Here is a 24,829-nt window from a genome sequence, read left to right as displayed (position 1 = left end):
ATTATGAACTCGAATATGATATTTACCCTCTAATGTGTTGTTGTTTCAATGGCAGGCTGCTTGCACTGCAGAGGCCGTAAATTATGAATGTGATTGATCGCTCAACACCAGATACAACGGCCAATTAGTGCTGAGATTGACTTAGATTTTAATTTAATTTTGCAGTAGTTTGGTGAAACGATAAGATTCCATTTGGGACATAATTATTCATTAAATTCTTCAAAACAAACAACGACAATCAGTTATGAATAACTTCAAATCTAGGCTACATGAGAATGATGTAGGACTGTGTGATATGGATATTCTGGAGTTCCAGTAACTCAGGATTCATTGGGCACTCGATAGAATTTCATATCTTTAAGTAGGCTAATCTTGTTAAAATGTTAAAAAATGAACCTATACTAGGTTTATTAAGATCTTTATAGACTAAAGAAGGTGTGAATAGAATGTTCTCCTTGTAGGATGTAACCATACAGAGATGGACTGACAATGATGACTCGTACACTATTTTTAGAGAGGGAAAATAACCAAATGCCAAAGCATGAAAATGTTTCTAAAATGAAGAAATTATTCACAATCATAATCAAAATTTTTGTTGTGATAAATAATGGTGAAATGTCCTCTTTACTAGATTCTTAGGACAGCACAAAAGGCAGCATCATAATAAAAGTACATACATTTATTCCTCACTTTCTACTTCCTCCTTTCGAAGCCCAAAGCACTGCAGCTGTCTTGTTCTCACTGCTAAGGAAAACACTAATTATAGAGGCTCTCTATGTATGTTATGAGAGTGTCTCAATGGAAAAATTCATGTGCTTTAATTTCCCTCATTATTATAAATGAGGCTGAGAAATGCAGAAATTTGATGGAGAAGTGATGCAGAACATTTTTGTCATAGATCCAGATGTCTGGAAGAAGGGACAGTTGTGCTCAAGGCCTAGTAGGGCTAAAGAAAGTGTCCTCCCCCACAATACACCACTATAATTGAAGCTACTGTCTTGCAAAAGGGTCTGGCCCCAAATCTGTGTTGAAGATTTCCAGTAACACACTACAATGCATTAATACAGCTTATAGTTCACAGAAGAGCTCTTTCCTTCACACAAACTGTACCCCATTAATCTTAAGCCCAAAGTATAATTCACTTTTTACACGTACGCGAGGGTACGCGAATTTCGTCATTAGAAGAGTACGCGCGTACTGTACACATCGCCGGATTTTTGCAACCGCGCGTACTTGTATGCGTAGGTCTCACGTGCGCATTTAATTTCTTTTGCAGTAGTTAGTTTACCCACAAGGTGGCAACCTGTACCCTGTGGGCGTTGATTCACAAGGTAGTCTAAGAAAAACTGCATAAACAGAACAAACCGGTAAGCAATTCAACGCATGCAAGCTACAGCGGCAATAGGAGGCCTACCTAGAAGAAAAAATTGTACAAAGAGGTTAGAAAGTACCCTCACTTGTACAACTCTAGCATGAAAGAATACAACTTGGTTGTAACTCGTGACGAGAGATTGCTCAAAACTGCGCATGCGTTGAACACCTGTGTATGCATACTAGTCAAATGACGTATACCTTCCAAGGCTGTGCATTCAAATGTGTGCGTACACTAAAAAACGAAGTATACCCAGCCAGGGCTTTAGTGGTTTATGAACTGACGTTTATTAATCCTACTCATAAATAGGTCTATGTATGTACCTTACAAGATTTGTTGACGTCAGAGAGACATCTGGCTTTTCTACATTTCCTTGATGGAATACAGAGAACATAGGCTACTTAATACTGGACAATTTTTTCCCCTCTGGCCCAAAAATTTAAGCACACGTCTAATAAACACATACATTATTGGGCAACCTAGGTAGGACTTGATCCCAAAATTCCCAGCTCTGGAGGTTGAATCCTTATGGCATCCTTATGCAGTCAGAAACAGTTTGCATTACAAAATGACTTTGTGAAAAGCTTTCCCACAAAATGCCAAGTTGGAATGCCATGCTTTCGTAATTAAAAATGGTTAATTGCAAAGAGTGGAAACGCATCCTCTTTATATTGGTTTACAAACATCATTCAGAATTTAATAAACTCTCATTCAATCACACATAAATCTTTAGTTATTATTATGAAGTGGTTTTATTAATAATGTTCTGTATATTTACACTAATGTAGTAAAATTGTTGTGGAAGGGAGCAAATGCTGGGAATTACATAGAAATGTGGTATGACAAGTTCATAACTGCAATGTGTGGTCATTTTATTTTTAGCAAATGTTCAGTAATTTCCATTTTTATTGAATGAGCCCCATGAATAGGGCACTTTGCCCTCCTATTGAACAGATCATTGTTGCTATGGCTTTTCTATAGGAATTGTGATCAGTTAAAGGAAACTGACAAAACTAAAGTGGCTACAATATTTCAATATCATCCACATGTATGAAACAGCAGAAACTGAATAAAAAAAGAAACAAATAAATAAAAATACAAAAAAACAAAACTGTTCACTGTCTTAAAAATTCTTGAAATTCCGGCCAGGCTCTGTACAACCTGACACAAGTAGGATTTGTTGCTCCTAAACAGTGTTCTTTTTGTTCCAAGATGATATTTTTATTTTAAAATTGAATTTCAAGTTGGAATTGGAGTAGACACCACTTAAAGACTCAACCCACATTCAAAGACGATCAAGCAATACTGGAGCCTATTATGGGCAACTGGAAAAAAATACACACATACGCACAAAATTCAAGACAAACCTGGATAAAAAAAAAAAGATTATAAGTGTTGATACAGATTATTTCAATTATTTATTATTAAAATTATTAAATTATTTATTTAAATAATTTAAATTACTGTTTATATATTTTAGTTAGGAGTATCCCTCTGTAAATGATGTTTAAAAATAGACAGACAGACATGAACAAGAATGATGGAGTAAAAACACATTTACATATATAAAACATGTTCAACATGATAATCTATTTATAAAAAGAGTCTTCTCAGAGATTTGTATTTAAAGAATTTAAAACTGCCATGTCGACAGGGTAAACTGGAGCTGGTCTCTTTCACACACTGAGTATGAACCGCTCGCAATATTTTTGAGCAAAACCTCCTTTTTTTTTCACTAGAGTCTTTCTCTGACTCAGAGCAGCATGAAGAATGTGATTGGTCAGTCAGGATTCTGTTGCTCCACCTGCTGATGTCCTGATTGGCTCTTTTTTTTTATTCAGAAAGACGTAACACAAGTCATCTCATCAGCTAGCTCCTCTTCCTCGTGGCTCCTGATTGGCTCCTCGTCACTGTATATGGGTCCCATGTCTGCGTGGTTCAGAAAGCCTTGGCTTTCCCCAGAGCCCCCACGGCTTAAAAGATCACTTGCAGCACTTTCCATCTCATCTATGGTCATGTGACAGGCATCTGCAATCTCACGCTTGGCAAAGGCTACAAATTTTGGGTCCTTGGCGTATAACCCCAAACCTTCAGAAATCAAGACCTGAGGAAGAGAAAAAGAAAGATCTGAAGTGACTGAGAGTGATGGCATTATACATGTCCAAATTACTGTTCAAAAGTTTGGGGTCTGTAAGAAATTAATACATTTATTCAGCAAGGATGCATTAAATTGATCGAAAGGACAGTAACGACATTTATAGTGTTACAAAAGATTTCTATTTCTAATAAATGCTGGTTTTTTTTTCAAACTTTCTATTCATCAGAGATTCCTGAAAATAAAGTATTAGTTTCCAAAAAAAAAAAAAAATTTAGGCAGCACAACTGTTTTCAACATTGATAATAATAAGAAATGTTTCTTGAGCACAAAATCAGTATATTAGAATGATTTCTGAAAAATTATGTGATATTACTCCATAATGACTGCTGAAAATTCACAGGAATACATTTAAAAAACATTTTAAAATATATTAATATTATTGTAAAATATATTATTAAATATATTACATTACATTATTATATATTATTAATTATATAAAGACGATAAATAGATAGATAGATAGATAGATTATATATCCATCACAGTAGCATTACTAATTGAAACATTCCCTTGATGCTCCTTTAATATTGTTTAAGTTGTAACATGTTATAATGTTACTGTAATATTGATGTAGTCAAGCTGTAATGTGTCTGTAATGTTATTTTGCTATTACTGTAATATTGCTCTCATGCTCTAGTGTTTCTCCATTCATACCGCTTCCACCAAACTGTCAGCGCTGCCTCTCTTCTCACTGTAGTGAGGACTGAGCTGGGTAGGGACTCTAAGGGTGGTGTAGGCTCTATACGGCTGTCCCCCTCCACCAGCAGAGGGTCCAGAGTACCATCCCGAACTGGGATGCCGAACTGACGCAGGCACTCCAACGGAACTAGCCTTTTTGTCCCAGATGCCCACACTACCCGCCCCTGTTGCTCCCTCCTCCTCTACCAAGATAAGGGGAGCGTAGAGGAGACGACCCCGTCGAGGGCCGGTGTTCGCCCAAGATGCTGTTGAACCTGTGGACGATCTTGCGCTGCTGCGACGAGAATCGTAACTGCCGTATCCCTGAGAACAAAAGAGAAACAAAGATAGACTGAGTAACATAGGTTCTGTTCAAAAACAATGTTGTTACTTCAGTTATAAAAAGCAGTTGACAATCAGGAACTGTGTAAATATAAGTTGTTTCTTCAACTAAAGGCATTTTTAGACCCTGTGGGCATTTGGAAAATAAAATCTGGGCGAACATTTTCAGGCTTGTTTAATTTTTCTACTAAGACTACTTTCACAAGTAGCATTTTAATGTAAAAGCATCAAAAAAAGTGTGATAATGTGACACTTTTGCTTTTTACAAAAAAGGGATTTTAAAGTTATTTATTTTATTATCCAAGCTACCTCATTGAATAAAATATAAATAAAATGAATAAATAAATAAAATCCATGTGAGTACTAAAATTACGTATTTTATGAAAATTACTGTATGTAATTGCAACACTGGAGAAGATGTAAGAACAAAAAGAACACTGTTTGGTAATGTGTCATAGACTAGTTTATAGTATATAGTAACATTACCTGTGAACGCACTCTGCAGGGTGGGGAGTTCTGATGGTACGTTCCTGGGATGGGCAGATCATCGCTGCTACCTTGCCTTCTTAAACACTGTATGTTAAATGAAGTCTTTCTCCCTGAGAAATGGACAAAAAATAGAATTAAATATACAGATTAACTTTAGGAACAATCCCTTAATTACCTCCAAACAACATTATAATTAATAATTATGAAATAATTAGATCATTTTACCAGTAGGTGTTGCTGGCAGCAGGCGTCTCCGTGCTGTCCTCCTGCCTTCTTCATAACTGTTTCCATAATGATTACCGTAGATCGGGTGTCTCACAGAGTGGCCATCATACATGTCTCTATGTCCAGTGAACATTGTGCTGTCCTCTGGATAACCATGCCTGAGGATGAAAAACAGATGTTTAAAGGTACAGTATGTAACTTTTGTCCATCTAGTGGTTAGAAAACAAACTGTATATATTTTGCAGAAGAACATTGTTTTGGTTGTGCTTCGGCTCTGCGTGACTGTGGATGAATATGGTTATATTTCTCATAAAACATTCACTACTAGGCTTGAGAGATATAACCAGTTTAGATGGAAAGGATCTAGCTTAAGATATTACTTTAGTTTTACCCATTAATAGACAGGACTTCCTTGAAAATAAATTCCAGCACAGCGCTACAACAACCATAATGAAATGACCCTTAAAAGATGATGGTTTACAATAAACTCTGTTAGAGAGCTACATATTTATCTGTTCAATAAAATACCTTAATCACCTGTTGAGTAATAAAAACGCCATCTCGGCGTTGCTTTTACAACATTTACAACAAACCATCCTGTCAGGTCTAAAATATAAACACTTATAACAAGCTTACCATAGTGAATCAGGGTAAGACAAAAACACATTTTGGAAGAAGGATTGAGGATGTATTGACTCATTTAAATTTTTAATTTAATTTTGAACAAAATATGAATTCATTCATTCATTCATTCAGGCACAGGTAAGACTTTATGAGTACCTTTCTCTAGAGATGACACTCTCGCTGTCCTCGTCTTTTCCATAGAAGCGCTGCTCTCCAGGGTACTCACCGCCTTCCTCTCTCCGAGACAGCGGAGAAGAGAACCTGTCTCTGGAGTCCCTCCTGAGGGAGAAAAGAGGAAACCAGCAGTCAGCAGGAGACTGAGAGAACAGTAGGCAGAACAGAGGAAGGTACTGGAAGGTGCTACAAACTATCTGCTAAAAGCTTACCTTGGGTATTTGTAGTATGATGGCCTATCAAATAAAAACAAACAAACAAAAAAACAGTGTGTAAAAATACAAATAAATTACATAATTAATAAGAGGTATAATGTATAATATGAATAAATGCAATACAACCAGGTAGATTTACCTCTTGGGCAGCTGGTCAATCACACCATTCTTGTGTTGGTAATGAAGGGAGGAACGCGTGCTGTCTCTTCTCCTGAAGTTCTCATGCTCCAGAGCACCATTCCCATTCTGTGTTTTTGCAACAGAGCTCCTACGTCCCAGTCCCCCATTCAAGATGCCATCTCCTTGGACAGGAACAGGTGCGACGCCGGGAGTAGTGGCCAAAGAGGAGCGGCGGCTTCTGCTTGAGGGCTCAGTGTGGCCCGCATAGCCATTTTCATTCTAAGAGGTGAGCAATGTGAGAGAAAAAACACCAGAATGTTACATTAAAATAAAATAGTTTTTAATGAAATCTAAAGTTCTATTTAGATTGATCAAAAGTGACAGTAAAGACATTTATGTTACAAAGATTTGAACTTTCTATTCAGCAAAGAATCCTTAAAACAAAAAGGAATCATAGTTTCCAAAAAGGCAGCATAACTGTTTGCAACACTGATAATAATCAGATATGTTTCTTGACAACCAAATCAGCATATGTGAATGATTTCTGGAGGATCATGTGACACTATTTAAGACAATTTAAGGATTTGATTATTGCTGAAGCTAAACAAAAGTAGAGCTAAACAGAGGCTCAGTGGCCTAATGGATAAGGCATCAGCCTCCGGAGCTGGGGATTGTGGGTTCAAGTCCCACCTGGGTCATAAGTTTTTTGTGTGCCTAACAATGCAAGGATTGACAATACTTTAAAAGTGTGCTGCAAAAATGATTGTGCCCTTGGTGCAAATTACTCAACTTACCATACATGTGTTCCAAACCCGTAAGGCTTTCGTTCATCTTCGAAACACAAATGAAGATCTTTCTGATGAAATCTGAGAGCTTTCTGTCCCTCCATAGAGAGCTACCACTTTGACTCTTCAAAAGTTCATACAGAGATAGTAAAACTAATCCATATGAATTGAGTGGTTTAGTCCAAATTTCAATTCAATCACTTTATATGATGAACAGATTGAATTTAGACTTTTATTCACATATAAACATTGATCAGCAAACATAAACAGAAGCTCAACCGAACCTGTGTAACACACGAATATGAACCTCATTGGTTCTCGCAACTGATGTGTGAGTTGATGAATGTTTATATGTGAACAAAAATCTAAATTCAATCTGTTTATCATATAAAGTGATTGAGTATTTTCAGAAGATTTCATCAAAAAGATCTTCATTTGTGTTAAGAAGATGAACGAAAGTCTTACTGGTTTGAAACGACATGAGTGTGAGTAATTAATGACAGAATTTTCATTTTTAGGTGAACTATCCCTTTAAGGCAATGCAATAGTTTATATATTTATTTCATTTGATCAAGCAAGCCACAACATCTACACCTACACTAAAAATCCTCAGCCCAAACCACTATTCATTACCTGATATCTGCTCCTGTCAGAGTAAATCTGGTACTCAAATTACCATCCGTCTCAATAGACCAAGTGCCTCATTACTCTGAATAATGATCTGATTCTTCTCTCTCTGACTATCTGGTTATAATGGAATATTTTCCATTTAGTGAATCTACAAGATGAACTCACTGTGCAAAACAAATTCAGTTAACTGATTAAAAAACAGACAAATTCAATTTTCAGAAATGTGCTCCAAAAGAATCTTGATGGTTTAAGTCATGAGCACCTTATAATGAGCATCATCCTCCTCTTGCTCCTCCTCCAAACCATCGTCTTCCTCCTCCAGATCTTCGTTCAAGGCCAGTCTCATTTCTGGCCCTAGGTCCTGCAGAGTTCGCAGCCCTGCCTGACACAGATGCACACGGAAAGAGAGAGGTACCACAGTATATATGCAGCTCACCATTCAGCAGAGTTATACAAGACATACAATCAGGCCCCAGACACCAAAATTACCAAAAAATCGAGAAACCGCTAAATGGTGGCCCAGCAGCTTAAAAGATAACGTTTTAATCATATTTGGCATGATTTAAAATGTGCTCTAAAAAGAAAGGCTGCTTTAAAAATGACAGAGGCCTAGTGGCCTAATGGATAAGGAATCAGCCTTTGGAGCTGGGAATTGTAGGTTGTAGTCTAATTTGGGTCACAAACCTTACATTTATGTTGCCAAACCCACAATCCCACAGATTCAACAGCCACTTAGATAAAAGATAACATATCTGTTAGAATGATGAAACTGAAGTGAGTCCTGCTTGATGAATTTGCTAAGATCACAAGAAAAGGATATCCTACTGCTCAAAATGTGTATGTGTGTGTGTGTGTGTGTGTGTGTGTGGGACACTCAGATAGAGCTTTAAATATGTTACAGCTCAGTCTGATATCATTGTGAATTTTCAAGTAGTCAATAAGGTAGATTATGCAGACACTTAATATGCATTGATCTGCAAGTAAGAAAACACTTTATTTTATAACAAAAACTTGTCATATACTTAATTCAAGTATGCAAACAATTGAAAATAACAATGTGTTAACATTTTAATAAGGACGCTATACAAACATACTAGTTTTTTACAATTTGAAACTGCTACAGCAGGGAAGATGCATGGGCATTAATTTGTGTTATTTTAACGTTATGTTTAGTTTTTACCTAAAGCCTACCCTGTTCAGACCGTAATAGACAAATGTAGACATGTCCACAAACAACTCACAGTCATCACCTAAATATGATTTTCTTTTACAATAATAAATCCTAAATTTCGGCATTAGTAACTTACTTTTTGCGCCATCAGTATCTCCAAGTGTTGCTCACTGCAGAGCCAAATGACGTCCAGCTCTGCCTCTCTGGACGTCATGGGTTGAGTTTGACCTAGTCCAGCTCCACCTCTGTGGATCTAATGGGTGCAGGGATAGAGTTATGGGTAGGGTTAGGGTGTGGTTGGACACCACCCATTACGCCCAAATTACATTCAGAGAGGAGTGGGAGCTGGACGTCCAGAGAGGGGGAGCTGGACTTCACACTCAACCCATGGCTCTGCAGTGAGCAGCCTCTCAGTCATGCACTTACTAAAGCTCCTAGGATCTCCCATTCTTGGCTCATTTTGAGTCAGACTTGTGAATTCAGTGAATTGTTAACTAGAGACTTGCTCTGACCAGATCATTTGGATCTGTGACTCCAGAACAGATGCAATCGGATCACTCCAATTTACGAATGAAGCGTTCATTGTGATTTGGGAACTGATTAAACAGGTTAATTCAAAAGAATCAGCTTGTTCATGAATCTGACCCCACTATTGGGTCTCAGAGCAGGTGGCGATTTCTTCAGTTCAAAATAACGAGTAAAAAGTACAATATTATACTCTGGAATGTAGTGAAGTAAAAGTTTCCCAAAATAAAAATATTCTGATAAAGTACAGATACTTGAAAAAGTTCTTAAGTACAGTAATGAAGTAAAAATAATTTATTGCTGTCCACCACTGGAGACTACATGGTTGTGGGTTCGAGTCCCACCTAGGTCGCAAACCTCAAATTTGTGTTGCCTCAAGTTAAAAATTTTAAATTAGAAAATTAGAAAAGCTAATATCAACCTATCAAAGATAACCTGTCTGATGAAATTAAATTGAAGTGAGTCCTTGATGAATTAGCTGAGATCATATAAGAATGATTGAGGCTGTGAACATAACAGCTGATAATTACATTTAATTTAATTTAAAACCGAAGTAGGGCTGGAAGAGAAAAATCACAATACTGTTGTTTTCGTGGTTTATACTTAGCATTACTTACCAAGACTACATTGCTAATATTGAAAGAAGGCCCAGTGGCCTAAAGGATAAAGCATCAGCCTCCAGAGCTGGGGATCATGGGTTCAAGTCCCACCTGGGTCATGAGGAATAACTCTTTGTCCAGGATTAAATACATGCAGAACATTTTTTACTCTAAGGTTGGCAGATTGTTGAAAAGCAACCTGGGCCACCTTAACACAGATCAAATGGTCTGTAAGAATGATGAAATGCATGCAGCATGAACACAAAACCCACACATGTGACCTCAACCTGCCAATGACAGCACACCCACAGAGAATAATAATCAGAGACTGTGTAAAGTGATACTGGGCATGAAGACTGCCAGGATCACAGCTCTAAAGTGAAGACATTTGTTGGTTTAGTCTGCTTCAGTGGATCATCTCTCAATGTGGGATTTGTATGAATCCATTTCATGTGGGGACAAATGTGGGACATTGCATAAAATGTGTGATTTAGCCAATTTAGGTATTATTGTGCCCAAATAAATGGGAAATGACTCTACAGGAATAAAATGTAGAAGCTGTGATAGAGATCTACCTGTAGAGCTGAAGGGTTACCATTCTCTGAATCTCCCAGACCCACTTTCTCTTTCCTTTTACGGAACTTCCTGAAATAGTCCTGGATCAGGAACGTAGCATAGAATTTACCCACAGTCACTTCCTCATCTGTAACAGAACCAACAATAAAACAGCACAAGAAGTTAAAATGGTAATTTCTTATGTTTGTATGTTTGTCTGAGTATTAGGTTTGTGTAGCATTGAGAACTGAACTGAGGATGTGGATTAAATGGCAATTAAATAAAACTATAGGCAAAAATAAGGACATTTTAGAATAATAAATATTTAATTTAAATATTGGTCAATTCACACTGCGCACCGACAGACGCTGACAGGCGGCAACAGACACTTCGTCAGGTTTCGACGGATCAATGTGTTATCCCGTCGGAGTCTATTAGAGCTTGTTTTCACTGACTGAACATGCTGAATCGGAATTAGAATGTCTGAGAAGTGACGTGCAGTAATCTGACTGTCGGCGTTGGTCTGTGTCTGTCAGTGCAGTGTGAATTGGCCTTAATACTAAATTTCATTTTTAGTGTAAATTAAACATAAGCATGTTTTCACATGCACAACATATGAGGCATTTCCAGAAACCTTAGATATTGATAATGACTGTATGAAATTCCACCAACAAAAGTATCCATGTAATTTATATACATTTCATTATATTATTAAATCAACTTTCATTTTAGGGACCATGATGGAAGAACATTTAATTTCCCAAAAAACTGCCAGAATGATTTACCGTTAAGTTTTCAAAATTAATCCAAGCAACATGAAGTAGATTTACAATACGGATACTTTATACAGAATACCTGAATTATATATGCTTGTGCATTTTGTTGTTGTGAGGCCATTTTGCTATTTATTAAATTCCTCTTACTGTCATTCCAATTAGAATTTTGAATTTTGAAAGGATGTCAATTGATACATTTAAAATTTTTTCCAACCCTGTTGCCTTGTGGTCATTTGACTGATTTGAGGAACTAGATATAAGCTACTGTATGTAGAGAAAGAACTAACCAGCAGGGGGCGGAATAACCTCATCCAGGATTTTGGGTTTTGTTCTCTTCCAGATCTTCTTAATGATGATTCTCAACTCTTCATTCTCTTGATCAGGGTTCCCTGAGAACAACACATTACAGCCACATAAGCTTACACATCTACCTAAGAACATGTCACCTTTGCTCCTCTGCTTAGACGAGTTGCTTATAGAAAAAGCTTTACTGTCTATTAATATTCTATATGGTAATCTATGTTATTGTATGTTTGAATTAGTATGTTTAATTTGAAATATATTCAAATGTTTAATATGAAAAAAAGATGACAATGACAGAAGGGCTTCTGCATTTATATGCAAAGCACACCTTCATATGAATCATCTGTAGCTCTGTAAGAGAGATGAAGTGTATGAGTATGCAGAGGGTGTGAGTGTTTGTGTGTATGCCCGTACTGACCCTCAGTTTTGATTTTCAGGGCAGTTCTGACCAGGGCGAACAGGGTGGCGTTGAAGGTCACTGTACCATCACTGTTCAGGGGCATGTTCATGGCAACCAGCCTCTGCCAAAAAGAGAGAGTGAGACAAAGTAAGACACAAAAAAGGGAAGAGAACACACCAGATGGATTTTGTGTGTGTCTGTACCTTGCAGGCCACACGATGAGGACAAAGTTTCCCAAATCCAAGTGGCGGCTGGATCCTCCTGAGCAAAGCTACTACATCCAAGTGCTTAATACGACCCCTGGAAAACAAACACACATTTAATCAGACCTGAAGCATTCTTTGTTTAAATACAAAAAACATTAGAGAGAGACTGATAGTCTTACTTGGCTTCAGGGTCATACTCTGACCAGATTCTTTTGAACTCATCCAGGTGATGTGGTCCAAGAATTGACCAATCACGGGTCAGATAGTCGAAATTGTCCATAATGACGGCAACAAACAGATTAATAATCTGAAAAGTACACAACAAAGACAAACATTTGCATTTAACTATGCAAATCACACTGAAATCATTTCAGCCAACGAAAGCCGACTATGTCCTGCATAATAATTACTATGAAGAGCTCAACAATAATATTTTCTCTACAAAAAAAATTATTTATAGGGACAAAAGTTTCATTTATCAGAAAGATTTTTCAGTAAATGTAAATGCTTTGTATATCGTGGCCACGAGTTAACAATTAATTCCCACGACTTACTAATACCTCAGCACGTTTTACTAATAGAGTACCTCAGGGATGACGTGTTTTTGTAGGCCAACCAAGAAGTTAGCGGCGCACGGGTTCCCTCGATCAAAAGCCTATGCATTTTTCCCATAGACTTTTAGAAAAATCACAAAAAATAAGCTCTGTGTTTAACAAAGGGTTATGGCACTTACACGTTTTGTCTATCAAGATAATCTTTACAAGTTAACAACATTTATACATTTTGAAGCCTAAATAAAGTCGTCAGATATAAAAAGCTAACAGTAGGCTATAAACGGACTACAACACACCATGGTCGCGGATCAACATCACCACCACCAAGCTTCCTCAAACTTTATTTAAAAAACAACTTTATTTAAAAACATGCTCGCTGATTTTGATCTGCGCTGTGTATGAATACTTATCCACTTTTTCATGAGAAATGCTGTCCAAATGTCCTGTTTGTCATGATGACATCTAAAGTCCCCGCCAAAGGAAGTAGTCCCTTTTAGCAATTTGTTAGCAACCGCCGTTTTTAAGACACAATAAAGGTTTAAAAAAAATCACAAGCGGGTTATAACTGGTGTGTTTTATGTCATAGTTTAAAACGTGAAAATATTTAGAGGCTTTGTTAACCACAGACCTTATTTCAGGCAATTTAGCAAAAACCCATTCAAAAAACCCCTTGACTTCGGGGCGATGGAACCGGAAGTCTTAAAATGCTACAAAAACACGTCATCCCTGAGGTACTCTATTCGTTCCCTCGTTTTAAGTAAATTGTGGCCACGTTGTAATAATTCATTCCCTTGTTTTAGTTAAATAAAAAAAAAGAATGAATGAATTAGTTCAACATGGCCACAATTTTACTAAAACAATGGAACCAATTAATAAGTTGTGGGAACGAATTCACAATTTGTGGCCACGATTTAACTAAAACAAGTGAACAAATTAGTAAATCATAGCCACGATTTACTAAAACAAGAGAATGAATTCTTATTTCGCCATGATATATATATTTTTGTCCGCATGTCATGTACAGGGCCCTGTGGTTTTCAATTTAAAAGTTTTCTTTAAAAAAAATCAAAAGAGAAGCTGGGAAATTATACAGCTATAATGTAACTGCAAAGTTATCAAAAATAGAGTTAATTTAACCAACAACAACATTCAATGTAATTACCAAGAAGGCGCAGAGCATAAAGAAACTGATGAAGTAGACAATGGCAATGTTGCTGCCACAGGTGAATTCTTCACCGGGCTCATAGTCTGACTCAGGGTCACAGCGCTTCCCTGGAAGACTGGCCAACATGATCTCCTGCCACGCTTCACCTGTTGCACACCTGCACATGAAGAGCATATACATGTATACAGAAGCAACTTACATTGCATTTAAGATATACATATGTTTCAGTTCATGCATTTCCTGTGAGTCAAACATTGCTTTACATTGCTAACACCATGCTCTGTTGTTTGAGCTAATGAACACTCTCTCACCTGAATAGAAGCAGCACAGCCTGAGGAAAGGTCTGAAAATTGTTATTCCTGTTGATTTGTGTGTGGTCCTGCATGGCGATCTTTCCAAATGTCTGACGAAGAGAGAAATCATAATTTTTTTGAAAAATTGAAAAATATAATAAAATCTCTACCTATATATACACATTTCCCCAGCATCCAATTACCTGCATTCCAATCACAGCATAGATGAAGAAGATCATAGCGATCAGAAGAGCAACGTACGGCAGAGCCTGGGGGACAGAAAGAATAGTACAAATTTAGACTAAATAATTTGCTCAAAACATGAAAAATGTTTTTTGTAATCATTGTCTTCTGACCTGGAGTGATTTCACGAAAGTCCAAAGCAGGGTACGAATACCCTCTCCCTTGCTGAGTAGCTTAACCAATCGCATTACACGAAACAGGCGGAAGAAAGTAATGGACACACGAGAACTGTCCTCTGAGCTCTAAGAAGAAAGAAGGCAGAAAAATTGTCATTTTTTTAAAATGTGCCCTACAGGAAACACACAACGAAATTCCGATTTGTACATCAACTATAATTGAGCTAATTAAACACAATTAAGATCATCATTAGAATCTAATAAGGCTCAAATGATGCTTGTGACAGAAAAATAATTTTAAATAAATTACTTTTGAATTTAACTTAATCTGCACAATATGCTAAATAGCTAAATATTATGGAACCATATCAATTATTTGGTTGCATAAAGGAAAAAAAGAGGAACTCACACTGAACTCTGTAACCACAATGTCCACCACACTTCCCACAACAATCAGAGCATCAAAGGAATTCCATGCGTCAACAAAGTAATGCTGCAAAATGGGGAAAAAAACATTAAAAATCAACCAGATATTAAGAACACACTTCAGAATGCTTCAGAATTAATAGTTTAAGAAGGGTTTAATGATTTTAAGACAATAAATCAGTAACTTTATAGATGGTAGCTTATTAGCAAGAAAACACATATCATATCTGTAAGGGAATGAAAGGAACTGACCCTGAGTCTGAGAGCCATCAGTTTAATGATCATCTCCACAGTGAAAAGGCCGGTGAAAACCATATTGAGGATGTCCATCACATGACTAAAGAGCTTTGACTGTTCATAGTGCTGTGGAAGCATTCAGAAATGGTGTGATTCTACATTCAGCATTTGACTCAATATCAGCCTCAAATCATTCGTCCTTCATTGTTCTACTTCATAGACTTTGATTTATATCAGTCTATAGAGGTCCTTTTTCAAATGTATCAGTGCAATCTTTATAGTTGATTTTGTGGACTATCTTTTAAATTTAAAATGATTTTTAAAACTTTATTGTTACTGTTATAGTTATCATCCTTGGTGTGAACAGGCCTTTAGTTTAATTAGTTAACTGGTAATTCTGATATTACATGAAGGTACCATAATCCTACCACACAGAACTTCAATTCCCCAATACTATTTCAGCACTGACCTCAAGGTTCATGTTGGGTTTTAAGTAAGCTCATATAAGCTCAGATTCACAATACCAAAAATAGATGTCTTTGTCTATGGTTCTACATGCTGATTATACAGCTTTTGTAAGAGTTGTCAGACTCAGCTGTTCACCTGCACAGCCAGAGTAACAGTGTTGAGGAGAATCAGCACAAACATGATGTACTCAAACCCTGTGGAGTTGATTATAGACCAGAACTTGTACTGCACTGGGTTTTTAGGGATGTAAAGCTTCAACGGCTGGGCCTTTAGGGCGTATTCCACACACTGTCTCTGTAAATGACAAAAAGGAGACAAACTGTGAGAAAATATACACTGGACTGGTGCACAACTCAACTCAAATAGTCTATTATTCAAAATGAGAAGTGAACATGAAATCTTGTACTGATCTTGACACAAGTTTATGTCATTTCAAAGAACAAAATGTGTGTCTTTGTAATCCTAAATCAAAATATAACTTGTCCTTCCTCTTTTCTGCTGATGATACTTAGGCTGCAATAGCAAAATAGTTATTTATTCAATGTTTTAGCAAACATGGCTCCATTCTGGTCGTAAATGTCCACTTTACACTATCCAATCAGTTCCCGATAGATTAAAAAATATATACTTTTCATTAAATACCCTATTTCGCTAGGACATACAATATCGTTCAAAGATACAGTAATATTGTGAAATATTATTATATTTTTTCTATTTTAATATATTTTAAAATGCAATTTATTCCTGTGATGGCAAAGCTGAATTTTCAGCATCATTACTCCAGTCTTCAGTGTCACAAGATCCTTCAGAAATCATTCTAATATGATGATTTGGTGTTCAAGAAACATTTCTTTTTACTATCAATGTTGAAAAAAGTTGTGCTGATTCATATTTTTGTGGAAACCGTGATATATTTTTTTGAGGATTCTTTGAAGAATAGAAAGTTCAAGATCAAATTAATGTTTCCTATATGAATAAAAGTATTCATTTTTAAAATTACTTTTGAACAATAGTGTACTGTATCTCACGTTACAGAAGTGAAATTGTTTGTGAATTTTCAGCAATGCATTTGTCCAACCTGATTTTTGTCCAGCTCGCAGTTCTTGAACTCGGCCTCTCCCTGTTCACGGAAAGTGATGATGACAAAACCCACGAAGATGTTCATCATGAAGAAGGCGATGATGATGATGTAGATGATGAAGAATATAGAGATCTCCACGCGGTAGTTGTAAATGGGGCCGTGATTCTCTGCATTGGCATCAATGGCTTTGTAGAGCAGCCTGAAAGAGGAAAAACAGGATGTGGAACACATTGTATAAACATGGTCATGGTGACCTTCAGTAACATATGGAAGAAGATGACAGAGGGGCAGACTCACGCTGGCCAGCCCTCGAAAGTGGAGACTGTGAACAGGGCCATCATTCCCATCAGTACATTATCAAAGTTGAAGTCGCTGTTGAGCCAGAGCCTCTCTCTCACCATAGGATGACTCACATCTCCGTCTTTATACACCACAAATGTTCCCCTGTGTGTCACACAAACAGTTTGTAGGCACAAATGGATGCTCAAACACTCATGACACATAAGTACACATGTTGCCCAAAGGCACACACATGTAGTTAACATGAGAACAGAATTAAACAGTAATGACAGATGTTAAAATAGGACATACTTGCATTGTTCTGGAGTGTTTTTAGCTTCATCTGTGCAACGATAAAATTTACCCTACAAAATACATCAGTAATGACTCAATAAAAAGTACATTCACACATAATATTTATGCTGATGTTAAACTTATGAGAGCACAGGAGGTGCACAGTCTTTGTGTGTGTGTGTGTGTGTGTGTGCGTTTTACCTTGAAAAGCTGAACACCAATGCAGGCAAACATGAACTGAAGTAGAGTGGTGACGATCATGATGTTCCCGATGGTCCTTATAGCCACAAACACACATTGTACCACATGCTACACACACACAAACACATAGTCATAAGAGAAACAGAGTTTACACCAAACCACTGATAGAGAAACAAAAACGTTGAAAATGAAAATGAACTGACCATTTAAAAGTTTGGAGTCAGTAAGATAAAAAAAAAAAAATCAACACTTTTATTTAGCAAGGATGCATTAAATTGATTAAAATTGACTGTTTTTACATTGTTATGTTTTCGATTTCTGTTCAGTCCTGAAAAAAATGCATCATGGTTTCCACAAAAATATTAAGCAGCACAACATTGATATTAATAAGAAATGTTTCTTGAGCACTAAATCAGCATATTAGAATAATTTCTGAAGGATCATGTGACACTGAAGACTGGAGTAATGATGCTGAAAATTCAGATTTGTCATCACAGAAATAAATTACATTTCAAAATAAAATCTAAATTAGGAAAGAGTTATTAAATTGTAATAATATTTTACAATATTTCTGCTTTTACAGTATTTTTGATGAAATAAATGCAGCCTTAGTAAGCATAAGAGACTTCTTTCAAAAACATAAAAAAATCATACTGACCCCAAACTTTTGTATATACTTAAAATCTTAAAAGCTTGGAGAATGTAAATATGAAGAGAATTGAGGTTATTCGGGCAGATGAGGGTTCCTGGAAGGAGTGAGGTAGGTTATAATTAACAGAAATATTGTCAGAATTGGTAATTGGAATTACATGTAAACATTCCTCTCAAACTTTTGCCAAGAACTGCATGTGCAATTAAAGTCCCCTTGTAGTCAATCATTTTATACCTTAAAATTAATCTTTGATAATCAAAATGACATATTTAAACACTTGAATGTAACTCTACACCCATTTAGTATACGCGGACTGATGAATATGCATATTAATCCCCGCCTCCACTCAATCATAACAGCTGATCCATTCAGTCAACTATAGTAAACGCTGCACAATGGCAAGTGGAAATATTGGTTTAATTTAGCCATATAAGTTTGAACCAGAAACTGAAAAAAAGCAAATTATACAGGGCCATCCTCAAGTCAACGTATCAGAAATTGGTAATGCGTTTTATGTATCACTCTCTACAGCATCGGACATATAACACTAATTTATATGATTTGCCTTTGGCTTGACTACATTATAAAACAGCTAATAATGTGTTACTAATGTTCCCGTTCACCATTTCAGAGTCAGACAGCTGCCTTCTTAAAATCAGCATCCTTAGAAAAGCTTTGAACATCATAGAAAGTCAGTGGAGAAAGCCATATAGTTCATCATAACATGGTAATATTCATCATATACATAATTCACCCGCTATATTGCTATATGTACCCGATTTCTCCTGTCCCTTCTTAAAGGTGTTCTTGTGCTCACTGTGGAAAAGCTCCGCCCCGCACGTTGACGGGATTGGTTACTTGTTTGTGACGGTAGGAAACAGGGGCGGTTTCAAACTGCATTTTTGAGATGGTCTTTAGTACACTGCAGTTTTAAGGAAAGAATACTCAGCAATGGTGTTGACAGGTGAATTTTCACATGTTTTATCTTAACCCTGTTGAAAAAAACAGCATATGCTGGTTAGGTATGTTTTGAAGCATGGTAGTTGGTCATGAGCTGGTTTAAACTGGTCCTGAGCTGGAGCTAGTTGCTTAGGACCAGCACTTGACCAGCTTAAACCATTTCATGACCAGCTAAGGACCATCTAAGGACCAGCTTAAACCAGCTCAGCTGTCATGCTTCAAAACATACCTAACCAGCATATGCTGGTTTTTTCAACAGGGAAAGCATATTAAAAACACTACATAGACATATAAACAACATTAAAAACATGATTTTCACCACAGGACAAGGGCATTCACACAAAAACACTAAAAGCTGTACCTTGAGTCCTTTGGCTCTGTTGATCGCTCGAAGAGGCCTCAGTACTCTGAGCACCCTTAAGATCTTCACTACAGAGATGGCACTCGAACTAAGAGAGAGCGAGAGAGAGAGAGAGAGAGAGAGAGAGAGAGGTTTAACTTTGTACATGTGGACTCATTTTTTCTTCAACATCTTTTTCTTCATTGTCTCTAAAATCTTTACATTTGCATTTACAGGGATAGTTCACCCAAAAATGAAAATTATGTCATCATTTACTCACCCTCAAGTTGTTCCAAACCTGTAAAAATTTCTTTGTTCTGTTAAACACAAAGGAAGATATTTTGAAGAAAGTTTGTAACCAGGCCGCTTTGGGGCACCATTGACTTCCATAGTAGGAAAAAAAAATACTATGGAAGTCAATGGTGCCCCAGAACTGTTCAGTTTCCCACATTCTTTAAAACATCTTCTTTTGTGTTCAACATAACAAAAAAATGTATACAAGTTTGGAACAACCTGAGGGTGAGTAAATCATGACAGAATTTTCATTTTTGGGTGAACTATTCCTTTAAAGCATGATAGGGCACTATGTTCATTTATCCACCAGAGGGCGATGCATACACTTACATACACCGATGCATCCGTCAGATATCACAACTCACCTGTTTACACAAAATATGAACAGCAATCTTTTGATATCTGTATGAATGTTTTGTGGACTTACTGTAAGAAGAAGGAGACCAGAGACACACTGACCACCAAAAGATCCAACAGGTTAAACCAGTTTCTACAGAAGGAACCCTGATGGAGGAATGCGCCATGTACTGTCATCTACAGAGATAAAGGAAGAAAAAATAAAGATATGGAAACATGGGGGCATTTAAGTGTAGCAACACTTCTGTTGCTGTTATTTTATCAGTTTGAAATTATTACAAAAACTATTGATTGATTGATTGATTGACTGGTACCTTCAGTAAGATCTCCACAGTGAATATGGAAGTAAATGCGTAATCAGCATAACCCAAAACCTGTAAAGAGAAAAATTAAGTTCTCCTGATATGAAAAAAAAAAATGACGTGTACAGTAGGATGTATAGTAACAGGTTTGTTTGTGTATACGTGATTTAGACAAGTAGGACACGATCCTGGATCAACATCCTTTGTTGCTGAAGATTTCCACCAAACAATCCGAACCCACACCACACCATAATGTTTTCCTAAACCCTCAGGGAAATAATAGGTTGATAAGCATGTTGTTCAAGCACTTGACCCCAATCCTGACCCCAAACCTTAAATCTGATTGGTTGATACCAATGTTGTTCCAGAACTAACACGGATGCTGATCCAGGAACATGTCCTACTTGGGCAAATCATGTTGATCTACTGTATGTGTGCATGTTTGTGTGTGTGTCAGAGCTACGGAAGCTGTGTGTGTGTGTGTTTGATAGTCAGCTGATTGAAGGATGGCATTCCCCAGCTGGCATTGAAGAGCCTGTCCAACATGCCAATAAGTGCAGCTGCAGTAAATAACTGTTTATGATCCTGCAAGCAGGAAACTCACATTGTTCCTGAAGGAGTGAGCTCTGATAGGATCCTCCGCAGCCAGAGAAATGCTGCTGAGAATGATGAAAAGCAGGATGAGATTAGTGAAGATGTGGTGATGGATCAGGGTATGGCAGCCCACTCTTATCCTGGAAGGAGACACAAAGAGAATTGTTGTAAGCTGTGTGTTGTCTACATGGTCCAAAATTCAAAATTACTTTATTTAATTTAATTTATTCACCACGCTGCTTGAGAAAACAGAGGCATTTTATACTGTATATAATATGCTGTGTTCGAAACCACTCATTCCCTATGCAGTACATAATGCGCGTCACATAGTTCACATCTGATTGAGTGAAAATTAGTGAATTTGGATGCATTTACAGATAATATTGTGCATTTTGAATGATGTTACATATGGGTTGCATCCCAAATGACAATAAAAACTGATTTGACATTCCCAAAAAATTATGATTGTGTTTGTAAAAACTGGATATTACGTGTTTTTGCTGTTCACACTACAAAAATAAAACAGATTTGAGTGAAATATGATTTTTGCTGTTTATCTTAACAAGGTCAAAGAGATTCTAATTGTCTGACTGACTGTTACCTCTGAGGAAAATGTACTATAAAAACTTCATCTAGGAAGCAATACGTTTTAATTTATTGACGGATAACTCCAGAACTGACACATTCAAGCCATCTAAATTAAAATACGAGGAACATAACCACAATGTTAATGTGGTTATGTTCAAAATTAATATATATGGGAAAAATAGCTAAGTAATTCCTCTGGCAAAATATTGATTTATAGCTGGCAAAAAAAAAAAAAAAAATTGATGCTGAAAAAATATTTTTTTTTATTTATATATGGAAAATATTTCTCATAATGAAAATATTTACATACAAATTTCTAATTTAAAGGGATAGTTCACAAAAATGTAAATTCCATCATCATTTACTCATCCTCATGTTGTTCCAAAACTCATGTACATGTACTGTACTTCTTTCTTCTGCAGAACACAAAAGAAGATATTTTGAAGAATGTTGGTAACCATCAGTTTTGGTGACCATTGATTTCAATAGCATGAACAAAAAACCACTGAGACATTTCTCAAAATATCTTTTTTTGTGTTCCTCGGAAGAGTACATGTTTTCAGTACAGAAATACAGTACATGTTTTGAATGACATGCGTAAATAACGACAGAATTTAATTTTTGAATCTCTAAATAGTCAAGCATTGTGTTTGTGGTTTAAACTGCACACTCACGGGTTGGTCTTGCTGAGGCAGAAGAATGCACTGCCCTCTGGGATTGGTAGAACTTTCTCTTTAGGAGGAGCAAAGTCAGCAACATTGAGCTGAGTTTTCCCTTCTTCCAGTGGAGAACAACAGAACGAAAGAGAGTGGGAGAGATAGACAGAGAGAAACTGAGTTAATGAGATCACAATCTAGCTCAATCACCACTTTACCCTTGAGTAGCCAACACTAAACCACAGGACACTCTAGAGGGACTGTTAGTGTATTCTAGGATGAGTAATTATGGTCACAAATGTCTGCTAAATAACCACAAAACGTTTTGGAATGAATAATCTGTTCAAATGCAATATGGCGTCTTGCATCCATGGACTTCACCTTCATCATCTCCCTCCTCGGGCTCCTCCTCTTCCTCCTCGTATTCATCATCTATGTCCACCTGTTGAAAACAAAATGAAAGATGGACCTCAATGTGATGATTATTCAACAATAACAGCAGAAGAGTTTGATCTCCATACCTTCACCTCTCCATTCTCTCCTTCACCTTCAGCCTGTTCTCCCTCAACCTCTTTTTTTTCTCTGTCAGGATGAATAGATCGCATATCAAAATCTTTGTCTGTTTTTGCATATACAGTACAAACATCTGAAACAACTTGTTAAAAATGCTTCAATTTTGCATTTTTTCTAATTTAACTTTTTTTTTTAAATGAAAAATGTCATAAGTAACAATTTCAGTACAACGCTGTTTAAAAATGAACATGAAGAATGTTTTAGTATTTGGTTTGTCTCCCTTTTGCTTTAATGAAAGAATAATAAATATTTCTTATTCATCAAAATGTTTTACTTTTTTTAAATCTTAATTTTCTGTTTTCACTCTTAAATTTCAATCCCATATTTTCAATGTGGACTTTTGGGCCCCACAGTGTATGTTACAGAATGGTAAATGTATTCATAAATTATGTCATATTTATAGCAGTTAGAAAGAGACATTAGTTGAGATTATATGATCTGAGATGATTTAAAAACACACTCATTCTTCTTATTGTCTCCATCGCCTCCTGCTAAGTTGTCGACAGCGATGGCCAAGAAGACATTCAGCAAGATATCTGAGAGAGCAGAGGTTAAGACCCAACAAACACAAAAAGACGACACACCACATACAACTATGTGGTGAAAAAACAGAATTGACAAAACAGAATTCAGGATTTCTGAATGATGGTGAAATATGGTTCATTTCTAATCAGTGAGCAATGACATCTGTTACTAGTTGGAAATAACTGCATTTCTGTAACTCAAATGCTAGTGTATGGCTTTAGCAATGCAAAGGACAGAGGTTCGAATCCCAGGGAAAGCATGTATATACAAAACACAATATAAGTCGCTTTTCATCAAAGTATTTACAAAATGCATAAATGTAAATGAATAAAACTGTTGATGTTAATTTATCATATCACAGAATTAATGCATAATAAATTTTGAATTTCCCTAAAAGGGATGAATAAAGTATTTATTATTATTATTATTATTACTATAAGCCAGTGAAACTGGTTTTAGAAGGAAAGGATACAGTTACCACAGATGAACAAAATCACAAAGTAAAGACAGACGATCATTCCAGGGAAAACCGGGCCACCGTACGCCATGATACCATCATACATAACTACATTCCAGTCTTCACCTGTTAATATCTGTAAAAAATATATATAAAAAAAAAAAATTAACACAAAAATACTGAGCCGGCATTCTGATGTAGAACCTAGAAGCGCTGAACGTAAACAGCATAAGAGAATGACTTATAAAAATATTTTGTTTTTGTGCACAAAAAAGTATTCTCGTCGCTTCATAAAATTAAGGTTGAACCACTGCAGTCACATGGACTATTTTAACAATGTCTTTAGTACCTTTCTAGACCTTGAAAGTGGTGGTTAAATTGCTGTCTATGGAGGAGTCAGATACCTCTTGGATTTCATCAAGAATATCTTAATTTGTGTTCCGAAGATGAACGAAGGTCTTACAGGTGTGGAACGACATGAGGGTGAGTAATTAATGACAGAATTTTCATTTTTGGGTGAACTAACCTTTTAAGTAATCTAACATTATGTTTTCATTGTTGTATTGGAGTTTATTACCTGAAAGCAGGTGAGCAGGGCCTGAGGGAAGGCATCAAAGGTGCTCCTTTTGGTCTGTGTCTCATCGAAGTTGAACTTCCCTCCGAATAGCTGCATGCCAAGCAGAGCGAAGATGATGAGGAAGAGGAAGAGCAACAGCAGCAGAGAGGCAATGGACTTCATTGAATTCAGTAGCGAGGCCACCAGATTGGACAGAGCCGTCCAATGGCTGAAGAGGACAAGTGGGGCAAGAATTAACAGGGTGGAAAAG

General features: G+C 36.6%; 1 protein-coding gene and 1 non-coding gene across 4 annotated transcripts in view; one reads left to right on the top strand and one right to left on the bottom strand.

The window, feature by feature from the left end:
• Window positions 1-1,721: 1,721 nt before the first annotated feature.
• Window positions 1,722-24,829, bottom strand: part of cacna1fb (calcium channel, voltage-dependent, L type, alpha 1F subunit) — a 43,732-nt gene continuing 20,624 nt past the window's right edge. For all 3 annotated transcript variants that reach the window (XM_051903828.1, XM_051903826.1, XM_051903829.1), the window contains 34 exons: window positions 24,580-24,787; window positions 24,018-24,138; window positions 23,481-23,556; window positions 22,969-23,029; window positions 22,829-22,889; window positions 22,466-22,568; window positions 21,214-21,343; window positions 20,622-20,681; window positions 20,378-20,484; window positions 19,678-19,765; window positions 17,705-17,812; window positions 17,522-17,574; window positions 17,228-17,374; window positions 16,928-17,129; window positions 15,985-16,143; window positions 15,397-15,507; window positions 15,128-15,211; window positions 14,716-14,844; window positions 14,563-14,628; window positions 14,378-14,469; window positions 14,064-14,223; window positions 12,527-12,654; window positions 12,345-12,441; window positions 12,160-12,262; window positions 11,726-11,827; window positions 10,683-10,810; window positions 8,075-8,194; window positions 6,417-6,676; window positions 6,275-6,298; window positions 6,045-6,167; window positions 5,265-5,422; window positions 5,037-5,149; window positions 4,185-4,532; window positions 1,722-3,476 (listed from right to left, as the gene is read on the bottom strand). In XM_051903828.1, the coding sequence (XP_051759788.1) occupies window positions 3,210-3,476; window positions 4,185-4,532; window positions 5,037-5,149; window positions 5,265-5,422; window positions 6,045-6,167; window positions 6,275-6,298; window positions 6,417-6,676; window positions 8,075-8,194; window positions 10,683-10,810; window positions 11,726-11,827; window positions 12,160-12,262; window positions 12,345-12,441; window positions 12,527-12,654; window positions 14,064-14,223; window positions 14,378-14,469; window positions 14,563-14,628; window positions 14,716-14,844; window positions 15,128-15,211; window positions 15,397-15,507; window positions 15,985-16,143; window positions 16,928-17,129; window positions 17,228-17,374; window positions 17,522-17,574; window positions 17,705-17,812; window positions 19,678-19,765; window positions 20,378-20,484; window positions 20,622-20,681; window positions 21,214-21,343; window positions 22,466-22,568; window positions 22,829-22,889; window positions 22,969-23,029; window positions 23,481-23,556; window positions 24,018-24,138; window positions 24,580-24,787 (4,297 nt within the window). In that variant the 3' untranslated portion in view covers window positions 1,722-3,209. The remainder of the gene's footprint in view (window positions 3,477-4,184; window positions 4,533-5,036; window positions 5,150-5,264; window positions 5,423-6,044; window positions 6,168-6,274; window positions 6,299-6,416; window positions 6,677-8,074; window positions 8,195-10,682; window positions 10,811-11,725; window positions 11,828-12,159; window positions 12,263-12,344; window positions 12,442-12,526; window positions 12,655-14,063; window positions 14,224-14,377; window positions 14,470-14,562; window positions 14,629-14,715; window positions 14,845-15,127; window positions 15,212-15,396; window positions 15,508-15,984; window positions 16,144-16,927; window positions 17,130-17,227; window positions 17,375-17,521; window positions 17,575-17,704; window positions 17,813-19,677; window positions 19,766-20,377; window positions 20,485-20,621; window positions 20,682-21,213; window positions 21,344-22,465; window positions 22,569-22,828; window positions 22,890-22,968; window positions 23,030-23,480; window positions 23,557-24,017; window positions 24,139-24,579; window positions 24,788-24,829) is intronic.
• trnar-ccg (transfer RNA arginine (anticodon CCG)) lies at window positions 7,023-7,095 on the top strand. Its single transcript has one exon. It is a non-coding gene; the product is annotated as a tRNA-Arg (tRNA).

This window comes from Ctenopharyngodon idella, chromosome 8 (assembly GCF_019924925.1).
Source record: "Ctenopharyngodon idella isolate HZGC_01 chromosome 8, HZGC01, whole genome shotgun sequence".
NCBI classification, from domain to species: domain Eukaryota; kingdom Metazoa; phylum Chordata; class Actinopteri; order Cypriniformes; family Xenocyprididae; genus Ctenopharyngodon; species Ctenopharyngodon idella.
This window is presented reverse-complemented; position numbering and strand designations above follow the sequence as displayed.